The 18,035-nt window shown below is 36.6% G+C and overlaps 1 protein-coding gene and 1 long non-coding RNA gene across 2 annotated transcripts in view; one reads left to right on the forward strand and one right to left on the reverse strand.

Moving 5' to 3' along the window:
* Window positions 1–3,547: 3,547 nt before the first annotated feature.
* On the reverse strand, window positions 3,548–15,540 carry LOC141558036 (uncharacterized). Its single transcript, XR_012486938.1, has 3 exons — window positions 15,459–15,540; window positions 15,234–15,351; window positions 3,548–3,671 (listed from the first exon to the last, which is right to left on the reverse strand). It is a non-coding gene; the product is annotated as an uncharacterized LOC141558036 (long non-coding RNA).
* AQP9 (aquaporin 9) overlaps window positions 15,279–18,035 on the forward strand; it is a 57,366-nt gene continuing 54,609 nt past the window's right edge. The window contains exons 1-2 of the mRNA XM_074294630.1: window positions 15,279–15,398; window positions 15,724–15,850. Of these exons, the coding sequence (XP_074150731.1) occupies window positions 15,749–15,850 (102 nt within the window). The 5' untranslated portion in view covers window positions 15,279–15,398; window positions 15,724–15,748. The remainder of the gene's footprint in view (window positions 15,399–15,723; window positions 15,851–18,035) is intronic.

Consider the following 18,035-nt stretch of genomic DNA (forward strand, 5'->3'; position numbering starts at 1 on the left):
GAAAAGAAAAAGGATTTGAGAATGATGAAGATGATATTGTTCAAAGTGCTGGGCTGATCAAAGATATCCTTTCCTAGCTAAACACTTGCATTAAACAAAAACAGTGACCCTCAAGGCAATACAACTCCCAGAGAGTTAATGTTAACTGATTGGAGTGCTTTTCCAAATGGGATCAGTTTGTTGCTAACTTGGAGGGGAAGCTGAGACATCACAGTTTACAACAGTAGAGCAGAAAAGGAGTGGAAAGCTTTTAGAGATTTGGTGTACATCACTGAATTTACTTCTCTGGCCCAGAACACTTGCAAATATCAAAATTGGTCTGTTGGAGAAATTCAGAAACTGCTAAGGAAAAAACAAGAATTCTACAAATCTTACCAGCAGAATAGTTCATCTATCTCTTAAGAAAATAGTAGTTAACAGCAATGAAAATAAAACATGAGCAAAACTTAGAAGCAAAATTCTTGGCTTAGTAAGAAGGCAGACAAAATTTAGTTTTATGAAGAAGTAACATTCCAAACTACTTTTGTGATGCCCTGAAGGCTATTTATGGGTCAAAGACCTAGATCATCTCAACTAGTCACTGCTCATGAAGTCACATTGATTAGTGAAAAGGCCATGATCCTAGAGAGATGGGTTGAACACTTTCATATTATTCTCCAGAGATCATCATCAATCCATGCTGAAGACACTGATCACATGCCACAGGTTGAAGTCCATTCTTCCCTAGCCAAATCTCCAATTGAAAAAAGATTTTGAATGCCATTAGGCTCCTCCTTTGTGGCAAAGCACCTGGTGCTGAATCTTTTCCAGGCAAGCACCTGGTACTAATTCTATTCCAGCTAAGGTTTACAAGGCAGGGAGTTCATTGCTCCTATAAAAGCTAAATGAAATCTTCCAGGTTATATGCAAAACCAAGTTATCCCCTAGGAGTTCAAAGATCAATTTCTCTAAAGAAAAGGGATAGATTGTCCTGGGACAATCCCAGAGGAAATGGGTTGTCTCTCTTTGGCACTGCCAACAAGACAGAATTCTCCTTAATAGGCTTAAAAAGTTGGTTCTTCACTTCAAAGATGGTCATCTACCTCAGAGCCAGTGTGGTTTCAGAAAGGGCTGAAGAACAATTGATATGGTATTTGCTGCCCAACAATTCTACAACAAATGCCAACAGCATAATAGAATACACAATGTTTGTTGATCTGACCAAAGCCAGTGATGCTGCCAGTTTGTGGGCTTGTGGATGATCATGGCAAATTTGGTTGCTCACAGAAGTTAGTATTGTACCCATTTTCATGATGGCATGATTGCATGGGTTCTGGATAACGAACGACGTTCTCATACTTTCCCAGTCAACAATGAAATGAAGGAGGGCTCTCTCCCGTGCTTTTTAGCATAATACTTTCTTTCAGCAATGTTGTCAGATACCTTCAATACAGATGAAAATGGCATCGGCTACCACACTGATGGTAAATCGTTAAGCCAAGAGTAAGTGGAAGAAGAGTTGGTGACTGACTTTTTATTTGCAGATAATTGTATGCTCTTTGCAACTTCTGAGGCTGAGATGCAATGGATGGATTCTCTGTTTTTTTGCTAATTTTGACCTGACATTAAGAGAAAAGAGATTCTCCACCAGCCAGCACTGTACCATCTATATGTGGAATCACTGGTTACGGCAAATGGAGAAGTTTTGAATGCTGCGGATAAGTAAACTTACCTTGGCAGCATACTTTCCAGCAATGTACATATAGATGATGAAGTTAATGCACAAATTGGCAGAGAGCTAATTCATTGTTTGGGAGGCTTCAAAGAAATATGTGGAAAAAAAGAAATTGTAGACTTCCTGCTCTACTAAAGATCTACAGAGCTGTTGTTCTGACCTCATTACTTAAGCCTGTGAAAACTAATAGCATAATAGCACTGTGACAGAAAATTTAAACATTTCAATTTAAAGTGTCTTAGGAAGATTCTAAAGGTCACCTGTGAGATAAGGTCCAGTACACCGAGGTCTTTTCTTCAACTGAATGTCAAGCATTCAAACTCCACTGTTGGAAGTACAATTCTAATGGGCTAGTCACATAGTTCAAATACCAAATGTATGTTTGCTTAAAGACTGTTTCAAAGGCAGATGCTGACTTGGAGGTCAGAAGCAGCAATGTAAGGATACTCTTAAGGTCTCTCTGAAGAACTATGGAATTGATTGTGAAACATGGGGGACACTGCACAGGACCGCCCAACGTAGTATGCCTGCGTCAAAGGTGATGCTGTACCTTATGAGCAATTCAGAATTGCAATAGTTCCCAAGAAACATAAGATGTGCAAATTTAGAGGCATCTCCATTCCAAATGTTCATGTGGACTACTTGTGCCTGACCTGTAGTATAATTCTTATTGGTCTGATCTGCCACACTTGGACACACTGTACCTTGACCCCAACAGAGAGATGTCTTTTTGGTTCTCTTCAAGATGATAGAGTGAAAATGGTACTTCTGGAAATTTTGTTTTGTATATATTTGTGTGCATGTTGTGTCCTTGATTATACTGTAATTACTTGAGCACAAGAACTGTCTTTAGCATTTTTGTATCCTCAGCTCTTAGTGCAGTACCTATTGAACAAGTAGTAGGTAATTAATAAATATTGACTGATGGTTTAAAATGTGTAGGATGAATTAGAAAGGGATTAGATTAGAGGCAAGGTTATTTATTATGAGGTAATGTCAGTAAACTAAGTATAAGCATGTGGGGTGTGAGTGATAAGTGACTTGTCCAGACTCTCAGCAAGGGGGATAAAAAGAAAGGATACTTTTGAGACCAACATAAAGGAAAATAATTTCTACTGTCAGGAGAACTTGTTGGGGGACAAGATGAATTTCTGGAGCTATACTGACAATAAAATCAATTTTAGATGCACTCCAACTTCACTTTACCAATAGGAACCTGAGGCCCATGTAAGTTATGTGTAAAATCATAAAGGCAGCAGATAGTAGAGGCAGTATTTGAGCCTTCTCTTTCTTCATCACACTTGCTATAATTGTTTCTAGTGACAACTTTCTTCAAAACTAAGATTGCAAAGTAAAATTCTGGCAAATGCTACCAAACAGAAAAGGGCTGGTGACAAGGAGAATCTGAGAAGCAGTTGAAGCTGCTAAGTTCAGAGAGAACCATCACTGAAAAGTCTGGCCAAGAGGACATGTATTTTTTGATCATGGAAATTCAAGGTACCATCTATTAAGGATGTGGAAGAGTTATGATTTGTATAAGTAAGAATAAGCATATTGATTAAGTCAAAGATTATTTCTATATTTAAAGATCTCCTGAAATGGGTGAGGCATGGTGAGAGTATGTTTTCTGTGGCATTTGATAGCTAGGGGTACATCCCAATTTAGTAAGTATTTATGAAGTACTTATGATGTGTCCAACATTGCATTGGTTGCTTTGGACATTAAAAAACAATGTGATGCTGTATTCTATGGTCAATTCAAGTCAGCCTGGTGGAAAGAATGCATGATTTATAATAAAAAGACCTGCATTCAAAATCTTATACTGATGCTACCTTTTATGCCTTTTATTTATTACCTTTTAGGTAATTCAATTCAATAAATATTTAAGTACTGGCAGTGGTCCAGGCACTGTGATAGGTGATGGAACTTTCCTTTCTTCTAGGAGTTCAATCTGTACCTGGGGAGAAGAGGGAATGCAAATATATAATAAGTAAATTCAAGAGGGAGAACGTGCAAATAGAGGGATCAGGAAAGACTTCACAGAGGAAGGGGCTCCTAAGCAGTGCTTTGAAAGAATCTAGGGAACTGAGCTGGTCTTCCATCTATTCCTACATTCTTCCTACACACAAGGTATTATTAGTATCTATTATTTGTGGGAATACAAAAACAAAAGTGGAATAGCCCTCAAGGAGCTTACAATCTATCTCCCTCTTTCCATTTCCATCATCACCACTGTAGTTCAAATCTTCATGCCAGGAATTCAACCATACTGTGGTACTTTTATCTTGACTGCTCCAGTAGCTTACTAGTTAACCTCCCCATTTTCAGTAGCTTTTCCTATTCATTCCATTCTACACACTACTGCCAAAACAATCTCCCCAAATCACAACCTGGTCATGTCTTTCCCCGTTCCAAAACTGGAATGATCTATGACCAAAGGGCTATCAAACTGTGCATACCCTTTGATCCAGCAGTGTTTCTACTGGGCTTATATTCCAAAGAGATCTTAAAGTAGGGAAAAGGACCTGTATATGCAAGAATGTTTGTGGCAGCCCTTTTTGTGGTGGCAAGAAACTGGAAAATGAATGGATGCCCATCAGTTGGAGATTGGCTGAATAAATTGTGGTATATGAATGTTATAGAATGTTATTGTTCTGTAAGAAATGGCCAAGAGGATGATTTCAGAAAGGCCCGGAGTGACTTACATGAACTGATGCTGAGTGAAATGAGTAGGACCAGGAGATCGTTGTGTACTTCAACAACAAGATTATGTGATGATCAATTCTGATGGACGTGGCCATCTTCAACAATGAGGTGAATTAGAGATGGAGAAAGCCATCTGCACCCGCACAGGGGACTGTGAGGCTGAATGTGGATCACAACATAGTATTTTCACCAAAACTGGGATGTTACCTCATTAATTATAGAATAAAGTACAAACTTATCATACACAGATATCTAAGGTTTCCCATGAGCTAATGCCAAGTTACCTTTCTAGTCTTGCTTCCCTCTGTGCAATAAATATTAACTAACCTTTATACAAGACTTACTAGGTCAGAATTCAGAGGCTCCGGCTCTGCCACTTTGGGGCCTTTTACCTCCTGGGATCTCAGCTTCCTCATCTATAAAATAAGGTGGTTGGACTAGATGAGCTTCCTTCTAGATCCACAATTTTCTGAGCCTTTGATCCAACCAAACTGGATTACTTACTGTTCTCCAAAGAAACTCTGCTATTAGTACACTTGATAATAACAGTAACAATATAATCTATTTAAGTACTTGCAGTGGTTCAGGCACTGTGATAAGTGATAGAACATTTTCCTTTCTTCTAGGAGTTCAATCTGTCCTTGGGGAGAGAAGGAATGCAAATATATAACAAGTAAATTCAAGAGGGAGAAAATGCAAATAGATGGATCAGGAAACAGTGACAATATAATAAATAATAATTAAAATAGCACCTACAATAGAACCTACTATGTGTTAGGCACTGTGCTAAGCACTGCAATTATTATTTCATTTGATCCTCACATCATTCTGGAGAGGTTAAAAGACTATTTTTATTCACATTTTACTGAGACACAGCTAGCAAGTGTCTGAAGCTGGATTTAAATTTGAGTCTTCTGCCTCTAGACCTACTGCTCTCTTCATTATGGCATCAGCTGTCTCCAGCCATCCTATATTAATTTTCTGTACATTATGTATATACTGTTTTATCTCTTTCAGACACTTTCTAGCTGTGTGACCTAGTCAAATCTTTTGGAACCTATCTGCCTCAGTTTCTTCAACTATAAAATAGAACTAATAACAGCACCTACCTGATAGTGTTGCAGTAAGATTCAAACCAAATATTTCTAAAATACCTAGGATAGTGCCTGATAGGTTGGAGGTAGTTAATACATGCATCTGTTCCCTTTCATCTCTCTTCCCTTCCTTTTCTACCCCACCCCCCATTAGAGGAAGTTCTTTGAGGAAAAGAACTGTTTCACTTCTGTCTTTGTATCCCTAGGACTTTTCAGTGGATATAGTAGTAAGCATCGTAAGCATCTGATACAGCAGCTAGGTGGTGGAGAGAGTGCAGGGGCTAGAGTCAGGAGGACTCATCTTCCTGAGTTCATTTCTGGCCTCAGACATTTACTGGCTGTATGATCTTGGGCAAGTCACTTAATGCCATTTGCTTCAGTTTCTTCATTTGTAAAATGAGCTGGAGAAGGAAATGGCAAATCACTCCAGTATCTGTCAAGGAAACCCCAAAATTGGGTCAAGAAGAATTGTAAACAATTGAACAACATCTAATGTTTCATTAATTGCTGTCTGACTACCCTGTTTTTGTCAAGGAAGAAGCTTTATTTGATTTTGTAATTTTGTTTTTTTATTTTCTTTCTCCCGTTATTCCGTCCCCACAAATGGAAACAGGCAAAACATATTCCTTTCTTAGCCACATTGAGGGAGGCAAAAAAAGCAATAAAAATAAAGTGGAAAAGAAAAATTCAGGGGCAGCTATGTGGCGCAGTGGATAGAGCACCAGCCCTGAAGTCAGGAGGACCTGAGTTCAAATGTGATCTCAGACACTTAATACTTCCGAGCTGGACAAGTCATTTAACTCCAATTGCCTCAGGGAAAAAAAGGTCATCAGTTCTCACCTTGGAGGTGAAAGTCATTTTAAAAAAATCTTCAACCCTTTGGAATTGTCATGGTTCTTCATATTGATCAGAGTAACTTAAGTTTCAGTTGATTATCTTTATAACGTTATCACTCTATACAATATTTTCCCACTTGTGCTCACCTCACTGTGTATTAGCTCATATGCCTTCCCAGGTTTTTCTGAAATCATCTCCTTTGTCATTTTTAAAAACATGGCAATATTCCTTCACAATCATAACTTACTCAGCCATTCTACAATTAGTGGGTATGCTTTGCCACCACAAAAAGAGCTGCTATAAATACTTTTGTACATGTGGGTCCTTTTCCTATTTATTTAATCTCTTTGGGATACAGAACTTGTAGTGATATTGCTGGTTTAAAGAGCATGAATGGCTATTTTTTTTCTTTTAATTTTCTTTATTCACTCATTCATTCCTTTGTTTATTTTTAGTTCTTTAGGCAAAGGAACACTCTTTACTTGAAATCTTGCTCATCCTCCAAGGTTATACTGAACACCAACATTTTCCAAGAAACTTGCCCTGATTGCCAATAGCTGGGAGAAACTTGCCTATTTTTTCCTTTTTTAATATATTTTTTCTATCTCTGTAGTTATAGACATTATGTGTGTATATATGTGTGTATGCCTATATGTATAATTACATACATATATATATATATATGTCAAACTTCTTTCATTCTTCTGCGACCTTCTTTAGAAATTGTCAAGTGTTGTTGTTCAGTCTTTTTTTCAGTTATATCTGAATCTTCATGACCTCATTTCAGTTGTCTTAGCAGAGGTACTGGAGTGGTTTGCCACTTCCTTCTGCAGCTTATTTTACAGATGAGAAATTGAGGCAAACAGGGTTAAGTGGCTTGCTCAGAGCTGCATAGCTAGGAAGTATTTGAAGTCAGATTTGAACTCAGGAAAATGAATCTTCTTGACTTCAGGCCCAGCACTCTCCACTGCCCACCTAGCTGCCCACTCTGTCAAACATGTAATTCGCCTTCTCCATACCCATAGCAGCTAGTGCAGTGAATTTACATGTAGTAGGTCCCTTATGTATGTCGAATGAATGAATGCATGCATAAATACAGAAATACAAGGTTAGGAGTTGAAAGATATTTAACTATTAACAAACATCTCAGAGATGAGTTAGCAAGTAATTGGCCATGAAGGAAGGAATTATGTATATGTAGATATCACTACCATCCCTTTCCTCTCATGAGCTTGTAGATTTTTGTGATTGGTCCCAAAGTTTAGGTGAATCTGTTTAGGTATTTGGGATGTGAAAAACCAGAAAAGAGGGAGGAATCAAATATTTTTATACATCAACTATGCGCCAAGCACTGTGCTAAATATTTTTAACACATATTATGTCATTTGAACCTCACAAACAACACTATGAGGTAGGTGTTACCATTAAACTCAATTTAAAGTCAAGGAAACGAGAACTTACTTCATGACAAGCCTCTGACTTAATGCTTGACCCAGAAAGAAATCCACAAATTATCACCAAGAGAAGACATCCTTGAAAGTCGCCAGAAAAGGTCTGTGTTTGTTCGGGGGAGGGTCAATCAGACTGGGCGCAGACTGAGGGCAGACAGCCAGAGCAAGACAGGCAGCTCACACAGCTCAGACCGGAGGGGGAGGGGTACGATCTCTGCAGTTTCTGCGAAAGGGCTTTTGCCCCAGTGTGGATACTCCGTCTTGGCAGCAAGCCAGGAGCAGCAGAGAGGGTGTAAACACCGGAGGTGAAGATTAAAACCCCAGAAAGCCAGCGTCTCTCAGAGCCCGGCCACCCCCAACCCCCACCTGGACTGACTCGGTGCGTTCTCAGAGCCTCAGAGCGCAGACTCAGTACAGTCATTGCTGTTCTGTTAGTGGCTCTCTGCTGCCCTACCCCCAGTCTGTAGAGGAAGCCCATTAATACCATCCAGCCCCATCCCCCGCAAAACAGACCAATTGTTTCTCTTGTCAGTTTGTTTTCTTTGATTCCTACTCTGACAAAATGAACAAAAAATTCAAAAGGGCTCTAACCATTGACAGCTTCTGTGTGGAGAGGGAGCAGACTTCAAATGCTGAGGAGACTAGGAACAGAATGTCCCCAGATGTATCCCCTGGGAGGGATATAAGCTGCTCCTCAATACAAAAGAACCTCATAGAGGAAATCAAAAAGGCTCTCACAAGAGATCTGGAAGAGAAATGGGAAAAGGAAAGGGAAGCTTGGCAAGAGAGCCTGGAGAAGTCATCCCATGCATTCAAAGACAGAATGGATAAAGAAATCAAATCATTGAGAAACAAGATTAGTGAGCTGGAAAAGGTAAACAACTCCAAGGAAAACAGGATTAGTGAGCTGGAAAAGGTAAACAACTCCAAGGAAAACAGGATTAGAGAGCTGGAAAAAGAAATCAGCTCTCTAAAAAATAAAATGGATACAATGGAAAAAAATTCCATAGAAGATAAAAACTCAATTGGACAATTACAAAGAGATATAAAAAAAGTGAGTGAAGAAAATACATCATTGAAAATTAGACTGGAACAAGTAGAAATGAATGACTCAAGGAGAAACCAAGAGGGAGTCAAGCAAAACCAGAGAAATGAAACAATTGAAAAGACTGTCAAGTACCTTACCAGAAAGACAACAGACCTGGAAAACAGATCCAGGAGAGACAATTTGAGAATAATCGGACTCCCTGAAAAATGGGAGGAAAAAAAGAGCTTGGACACCATTTTCGAGGAAATTATCAAAGAGAACTGCCCAGACGTTTTGGAAACAGAGGGTAAAATAGACATTGAGAAAATTCATCGATCACCTACTGAAAGGGACCCTAAAATCAAAACGCCAAGAAATATAGTGGCCAAGTTCAAGAACCATCAGACAAAGGAAAAGATATTGGAAGCTGCTAGAAAAAAACAATTCAGATATGGAGGATCCACAATAAGGATAACACAGGATCTAGCAGCATCGACATTAAAAGAACGCAGGGCCTGGAACATGATATTCCGAAAGGCTAAGGAACTTGGTATGCAGCCAAGAATAACTTACCCAGCAAGAATGAGCATCGTTTTCCAGGGAAGAAGATGGACATTTAACGAAATAAATGAATTCCATCTATTTTTGATGAAAAAACCAGACTACATAAGAGGTTTGATCTTCAAATACAGAACTCAAGAGACTTCTAAAAAAGGTAAAAAGAAATCTTGAGAACTATACTTCTGTCAAAAAAATATGTAAAGAACATATGTACAATTTGTCTTAGAAACTAGAGGTAGAAAGGAGATTATATCATAAAAAAGTATAAAGTGGTGGTACTACATCTCATGAAGAGGCAAAGGTAACCTATTATATCTGAGAGAAAGAAAGGAGGGAGATGAACATAGCGTGTATCAATAGACATATTCGATTTATGGTGAAACTTCTTCCACTTCATTGAAAAGTGAAAGGGAAGGAGTAAGCTAAGGGGAAGGGAATACAGTAATTTCGAGGAAAAGGGGTAAAATAAGGGGAGGATCTTTAAGGTGGGGGAGGGATCCTAAAAAGGGAGGGCTGTGAAAAGCAAGTGGTGTTTACCAGTTTAATACTGGATAGGAGGGTAAAAGGGAAGGAAAGGGGAAAAGCATAAGCAGGGGTTAATAGGATGGCAAGCAATATAGAATTAGTCCTTCTAACCATAAATGTGAATGGGGCAAACTGCCTCATAAAGAGGAAGCAGTTAGCAGACTGGATTAAAAGTCAGAATCCTACTATATGTTGTTTACAGGAAACACACCTGAAACAGGATGAGACATTCAAACTAAAAGTAAAAGGGTGGAGCAGAATCTATTATGCTTCAGGCAAAACCAAAAAAGCAGGAGTAGCCATCCTCATCTCAGATCAAGCAAAAACAAAAATTGATCTAATTAAAAGAGATAAGGAAGGGCATTATATCCTGCTAAAGGGAAGCATCAATAGTGAAGCAGTATCAATATTAAACATGTATGCACCAAGTGGTGCAGCATCTAAATTCTTAAAAGAGAAATTAAGAGAGCTGCAAGAGGAAATAGATAGCAAAACTATAATAGCGGGAGATCTCAACCTTGCACTATCAGAATTAGATAAATCAAACCACAAAATAAATAAGAAAGAAGTCAAAGAGGTAAATAGAATACTAGAAAAGTTTGATATGATAGATCTTTGGCGAAAGCTAAATGGAGACAGAAAGGAATATTCTTTCTTCTCAGCAGTTCATGGAACCTATACAAAAATTGATCATATACTAGGGCATAAAAACCTCAAAATCAAATGCAGTAAGGCAGAAATAGTAAATGCATCCTTTTCAGACCATAATGCAATCAAAATAACATTTAATAAAAAGCCAGGGGAAAATAGACCAAAAAATAATTGGAAACTAAATAATCTTATACTAAAGAATGATTGGGTAAAACAGCAAATCATAGACATAATTAATAACTTCACCCAAGAAAATGACAATAATGAGACAAAGCAGTAATTAGGGGAAGTTTTATATCTCTACAGGCCTACCTGCATAAAATAGAGAAAGAGAGGGCCAACGAATTGGGTTTACAACTAAAATTGCTAGAAAAGGAACAAATTAAAAACCCCCAGACAAACACAAAACTTGAAATTCAAAAAATAAAAGGTGAGATTAATAAAATTGAAAGTAAAAAAACTATTGAATTAATTAATAAAACTAAGAGTTGGTTTTATGAAAAAACCAACAAAATAGACAAACCCTTAGTAAACCTGATTAAAAAAAGGAAAGAGAAAAAGCAAATTGATAGTCTTGAAAATGAAAAGGGTGAACTCACCACTAATGAAGAGGAAATTAGAACAATAGTTAGGAGCTACTTTGCTCAACTTTATGCCGATAAACTCGATAACTTAAATGAAATGGAAGAATACCTTCAAAAATATAGCTTGCCCAGATTAACAGAGGAAGAAGTAAGTAGTCTAAATAGTCCCATCTCAGAAAAAGAAATAGACCAAGCTATTAACCAACTTCCTAAGAAAAAGTCCCCAGGACCAGATGGATTTACAGGTGAATTCTACCAAACATTTAAAGAACAACTAACTCCAATGCTATGTAAACTATTTGAAAAAATAGGGATTGAAGGAGTCCTACCAAATTCCTTCTATGACACAGACATGGTACTGATACCTAAACCAGGTAGATCGAAAACTGAGAAAGAAAACTATAGACTAAAAAAATTGGCAAGGAAGCAGTATGTACATACATGTGCATATGTATACAAAATAACTTATACTTCTACATATATATATATATATATATATATATATATATATGCTCACATAAATATATATCTGTAGATATGTTCAAGTTTATGCATCATATGAAAGTACATCTTGCCTGGCAAGGCTGAGGGCACTTCTCTTTACTTTGTATCCAGCCATTTAGTCCTGTACCAGGTACATTGCTGGGGAAGGATGATTTTTCTATAAAGGGAGAAGATTTCCCACTTCTCATTTTCATTGACTTTTCATTTCTGTCCTCACTACTTTGAGAACAATTCTATTTTAGGCTCTAATTTAGCATTTCCCTAAAAGAGGGGGAAGTACAGCTGATTCTTTTTTTTATTATAGCTTTTTATATACACAACATGTGCATGGGTAATTTTTCAACACTGATCCTTCCAAAAACTTCTATTTCAACTTTTCCCCTCCTTCCCTCCATCCCCTCCCCTAGATGGCAGGTAGTCCCATACATATTAAATATATTAAAGTATATGTTAAATACAATATATGTATACATATTAATACAGTTATCTTGCTGTACAAGAAAGATTGGATTTGGAAAGAAGGCAAAAATAATCTGAGAGGACAAAACAAAAATTCAAGCTCACAAAACAGAAAGAGTGTAAATGCTATGTTGTGGTCCACACTCATTTCCCAGTGTTCTTTCTCTGAGTGTAGCTGGTTCTGTTAATTACAAATTAATTGGAACTGATTTGGATCCTCTCATTGCTGAAGAGAGCCATTTCCATCAGAATTGATCATCATATAGTATTATTGTTGAAATGTATAATGATCTCTTGGTTCTCCTCATTTCACTCAGCATCAGTTCATGTAAGTCTCTCCAAGCCTCTCTGTATTCATCCCGCTGGTCATTTCTTACAGAACAGTAATATTCCTTAACATTCATAGTATAGCTGATTCTTATGAATCAGGTATAGGGCAGGTCATTTTATTCCTACACAGGAAAAATAAGCACATGATAATCACAATGTGCATTAACCAAATGATTTTAAAAGGATTCAGAAAGTCAACTTATATCCAGACTACAATCTTCTGGGGAATGGGGATGGTAGTAAGCCTCATCAGGACATAATACTGTTCAGCAATTTTGCTAATTAGCTACTTTACATTTTATCTCTACTGATCTCCACCCATAATTTGCCAAGCATGATGCAAGAATGATCTTCTTTTCCAGAGGCTCCTTTCTTTCTGATGCTGACTCTTCTATTAGATATTGCCTGCTTCAACAGCTGCTTCTAGAATTTCTATATATTGCCTATATATATATATATATATATATATATATATATATATATATACACACACACAATGTAGCCATTCCTTCCTTAGGTTCCCAGAATATTGTGACCTTCTGAAACTTAAATGATTGCCTGGACTTACCTGTCTTGAGGTCATTACTATATAGTTGGGGAAGGAAACACAATAAAATAGAAATGGTACCACCTCAGTCCCCATCTTGTCTCAATAGGATATATGCTCATGACTGGAAGAGACTGAGTAGGGAATAAGGATACCACCATTCTTTCAACCTGAGACTCCTTTGTATAGCTTCAAATCGTCTTTATACCTCAAAGTAGGAAGGAAGGAGAGCAGGTGATCTTTTTTTAGTACGTCCATAGGTTCCCATCCAGCAGCCAATTAAAATACACAATACGAATTCTTGCATCATTATAGCTGACAGGAAGGAATCAAGATATCTGTGCATGCTTGGAAGGAGGCATTAGTGCATGTGCTTGACTAGAATGCTAAAAATGCTCTAGGGAGGGGGCATAAGGGAGAATCAGGAGGACACTGCATAAGAATATGTATGAGGATACATACATGAATTTGTTTGTATATAAACGTGTATACACATCTATATGTATGGACATATGTGTTTATATACACACACAGATATATAAATATCCATCTTTGCATCAATTTGTTCCATCTTTTCAACACTCATATTCCTGGACTTGGTCTCTTTTTTGTATTTCTGAAAAAGGCAGACAAACTATGGGAGAAGTACAAAAAACATAGAGGGAAATAAACCAATAAAATTCTTCAAATTAAAAAAAAAAAAAAAATAAAAAAAAAAAAAATAAAGTCAAGGAAACAGGCAAACAGTGGTTAAGTGACTTGCCCAGACACATTCAGCTAATAAGTATCTGAGGTTATATTTGAATTCAGGTTTTCCTGATTCCAGGCTTAATCAGGAAATGGATAGTTATCCACTATGCCACCAATTGCCTGGAGAGAGAAATCAAAGAGTGCTTTTTTTCTTGATGACAGAAAAAAAAAGAAATGTAAATATCCTATTATAATTTGGCTGACCTCTTTTCTCACACCTATAATGTAAAATAATAAAAATAATTACAGCATTTAAGTTACAAACAAAAAGTTATGAGAGACAAGTAGTATAGACATTACTTTTTTCATCTCAAAAATGTGGAAACTAAAGTTCAAAAAAATTTGTCGATGATCACATCTCTAATTAATCTTTAAGGAAAGATTTGAATTGATTCCAAAACTAATATCCAATGTCCTAAACCATACTGTCTTACTAACTCATAATGTATAGAACAGACCATAGGAAGTATTTGTTACACTAGATCATTGTTCTGAAGCCTTCCTTGTTAGCAGAAAGAATAACAGTCCATTGTTTCTATGTACTATTCCTTGATTTTCTTTCCTTTCTTAGTAGGACCTTCCAATTTACCTACCTCCTTGGAAGGAAATTAATGATGACCTCCTGCAGCATTAGGACAGGGCATGGAAAGGAGCCAGTACCTGCTGGGAGGGTTGAGAAGCCAAACACAATTTTGATAGTAGTTTTTGTGACTTTAGAAAGCCTTTGATACAGCTCAGGTTCTCAGATATGAGTGGATTCTATTTCTTCAATTCCATATAAGTTGGGAAACAAAGACTTTTGTACCTGACATGACCAGGAGTGAATTAGAAATAATAGTGCGCCAGTTAATTTCATTGTGTCCACCAAAGGTAATTGGACCTCATTCTTAAGAAAGGGCTAACTTTTCTGAATTGTTACCAAGTAGATCACATTGGTCTTTTGTTTCCTTCCCTGTAATTTCTCATTTAAATATAATTCATTAGGCTCAGCAAGCAACCATCACTATAGAAATTTAGGCTGTAACAATCCAGTCCCTTCTTATTGGACCCAAATGTTCCTTTATAAGTGGAAAGGATGGCAAAAAAAACCCTTAATTTTTAACTAGGAAGTTCTCTCAAAAGAAAATTTAATTGATCTAAAAATTCCAAGAAATCTCAAGATATTGTCTACTTAATTTTTCTTGGATAAGTATCTCCCTAGTATATAAGTTTCTGTGATCTTACTAACTGAACATAGGTAAGGTAAATCCTTTTGTTGTTGATGTTTAATTTTATTTCTTTCCTCTTTCAGTTTTTCCATTGATAAACTAGATTAGAAGATCCTGGCCAATCTCAGTCAAGTTCACTAAAGTGACTGAATTAATGCTGGAAGAAGACAAAAAAAGGACCAGAAGCTTGTAGATGTACCGATCAGTATGTTTTTATAGTGTATGTTTGCTTTAGACATATATATTTTGGATTTTACAATTCCAAACCACGCCCCAGCTACTTACTTCAAAACAGAAAAAAATTAGAAGGCAGTAATTGTGTAACATGTAAATCTCCTCTGGACTCAAGCCCGTAGATTGTGGTTTGGCAAGACATCCAGCATAACATCTCTTTTCTCATCTCCTGGAAAAAAAAAAAAAGGACATCAAAAAATTACCTTGAAAATAAAGGTAATGATTAATCCATCGGACTCAAAAGAATCAGCTTTGAGAATTGAAATTCCAACTTACGAATTTAAACAAACAACTGAAAATAGGTGATGAAAACCTCACCAGATGAAGTATTAAGTTACATTGAGTCACTGGGTCCATGTTTGTACAGTCAGAGAATTCTGTCGACTATCTCCATGAATCTGTAAGCAGATGTCAAAATCTCCAGGTTCCATGTGTCAGTGAAGTCATAAAAGTCCAGCTGCTGCAAGGATCATCCATTCCAATCTTAACTGTAAGAGTATTTCTTCTACTCTTACTCACAAGTGCTATCTACTCTTTCTAGGATTTGTGGCTACAAGAATCAGGAAATGGACAGAAAGTTGGGAAAAACCTTCAAAGAGAAATTAATCCTGAAGAATGTCTTGGTCAAAGAAATGATTGCAGAATTCTTGGGAACATTCATGTTGATTGTAAGTGTAATCTGATTTCCCTTTATTTTCTAACTCAAAAATACTTCTGATCTGAATGTTTCTTTTTTTCCTCCCCTTTGGCTAAAACATAGCCATAATGCAAGGTTCTCTTTCATATTGTTATAAGAAAACATTAGATCACAGCTATTCAATTACTATTTATTAACTTATGTTTTCAATGTAAAGTACTGTATCATATCCACACAGCCTAATAGGAATGTTTTAGTGCCTTGTTAATTAATAATGATATTAACAATAATCATTTCTAAATTACTTTAATATTTGCCCAGGGCTTTAAATATATTATTTCATTTGCTCTTCACATGAATGATTTACCCAGGATGATCTTGACTGGTGATCTTGACTGTTTTTGTAGTAAAAAGAGCAATCATCTGAAATAGTTACAGATAATCAATAAACAGGGAGAGCTGCAACATCCTGTCATAGTTAAGCAATGCTTTGGCAGTGATTTGACAGATCAGTACCTGAGCAATGGAGGATACAGTGCATCAGGTAGAATAGGACATTAGATATTGAATTAAACTATTTTCCTTTCAATTGCCAAAGTCCTTTTTTTTTTCTTTTTTTAGACTTGGACTTTAGACTTTTTCCAAGAATTATGAGTTCAATGGCTACCTGTGTCTTCTAGCCATAATTGAGAGCAATTTCTAAGTATCCTAGGTTATTTTGGCTAATTTCTTAACCTTAAGGAGCCTGAGTGAATATTGGAAGAATGTTTTGAAAATCTACCACCTAAGTCTCTTCCCTTTGGGCTTCCTTCTTCACTATTCCTACATAATCCCATATTCTCCAGATTTTTGGTAAAACCAGTCTATTCATAAACAGAGCAAGATAATATTGAGCTTTCAATTATTAGTTTCAAACAACAAACGACATTTAAAGAAAAAAATAACCTAGTTGCAGGATTTTTGACCACAAGCACAAACAACCCCTAATTTTTATTCAAAAGGCATATAGAGAGATTTAAACTCCTTTCAGGCTTTGAAAGAACTTTCTGTGAAATCTGTACTTTTTCCTTTAATATCAAGTCAGTTTTATTCTATTTCAATTCCACTGAGTATTCTGGATAGTTTTTTTAAGCTAATATGTTACCCCATTTCCTCTCCACAAAACTACTTTGTAGAAAGGAAGGGTCTACTGGGTAGGCCAGAATTACCACTGCGTAACTTTCAAATGTGTAGTCAGAATGTTCAATGTAGTAATTAGTTTTACTGATTCCCCCCTTTTCTCTTCTTTTTAAAACATATTCTTTGTTATATTTGATAGCCCTCTTAGAAGGGGGAAAGGAAACGGTACAAGAGGATATTTAGCCTATGTAAATATGAAAGATAACAGAATAAATTTATTTGAAAAAAAAAGCTAATATGTCAGATAAACCAATTGTGAAAATGTTGAACTGGGGAAAGATAAATTGAACAAGGTAAAAAGACAATAGATTTAGAAGTGGAAGGAATCTTTAGAGATTATCTTGTCCAAGACTTTAGTTGTACAAAGTAGACCTACAAATGGAAAGTGACTTTTCTAAGGTGGGGAGACTTTTGGAGCTCCTTATAGTCTCCAAAATACTTCTTTTTATCCTTTTTGCTAAAATGACCCAAACATGGAACTTTAGTGTTCATCTCCTTGGTTATATTCTCCTTTGTAGCTATGAAAATTTATTCTCTCTAAACTAGGAAAGGTGGGGGGATCATTGGTAAGAGTCACTGTCACCAATTTCCCAGATTCTTGGTACCAGACTTATTTCCTTAAAAAAAAAAAAATGTTGTAAGGTGGGATGGTTGTGCTGTCTTTGGGAGACTAGAACACAAAAGTGCATTTTGAGAAGCTAGATCCAGGAAGAGGGGAAACCGAAGGGCAGAAAATTAAAACAAAGTGGTTTAAGAGTATGGGGTGTTCTGCAGAAAAGGGGAAAGAGAAGTTGATTTGGAGAGCAGGAAGACAAACCTTCTCAATTTCTCAATAGGAACTTATTTCACAAACCTGACCCCTTTTGGGTTGAAAGCTACTATAAATATGGATTTACTCAGCAAAGATATTCAGTGCACTTAGGAGCACATAGACTACACTATAATATGTGCTCAATGAACGCCAAGCCTTTTGCTTATTTACTTGACAGCACTAATGGCAATAAGTAAAATGTAACTACAGGATTAAAGGCAAAATG

Source organism: Sminthopsis crassicaudata, chromosome 2 (assembly GCF_048593235.1).
Source record: "Sminthopsis crassicaudata isolate SCR6 chromosome 2, ASM4859323v1, whole genome shotgun sequence".
NCBI lineage: Eukaryota > Metazoa > Chordata > Mammalia > Dasyuromorphia > Dasyuridae > Sminthopsis > Sminthopsis crassicaudata.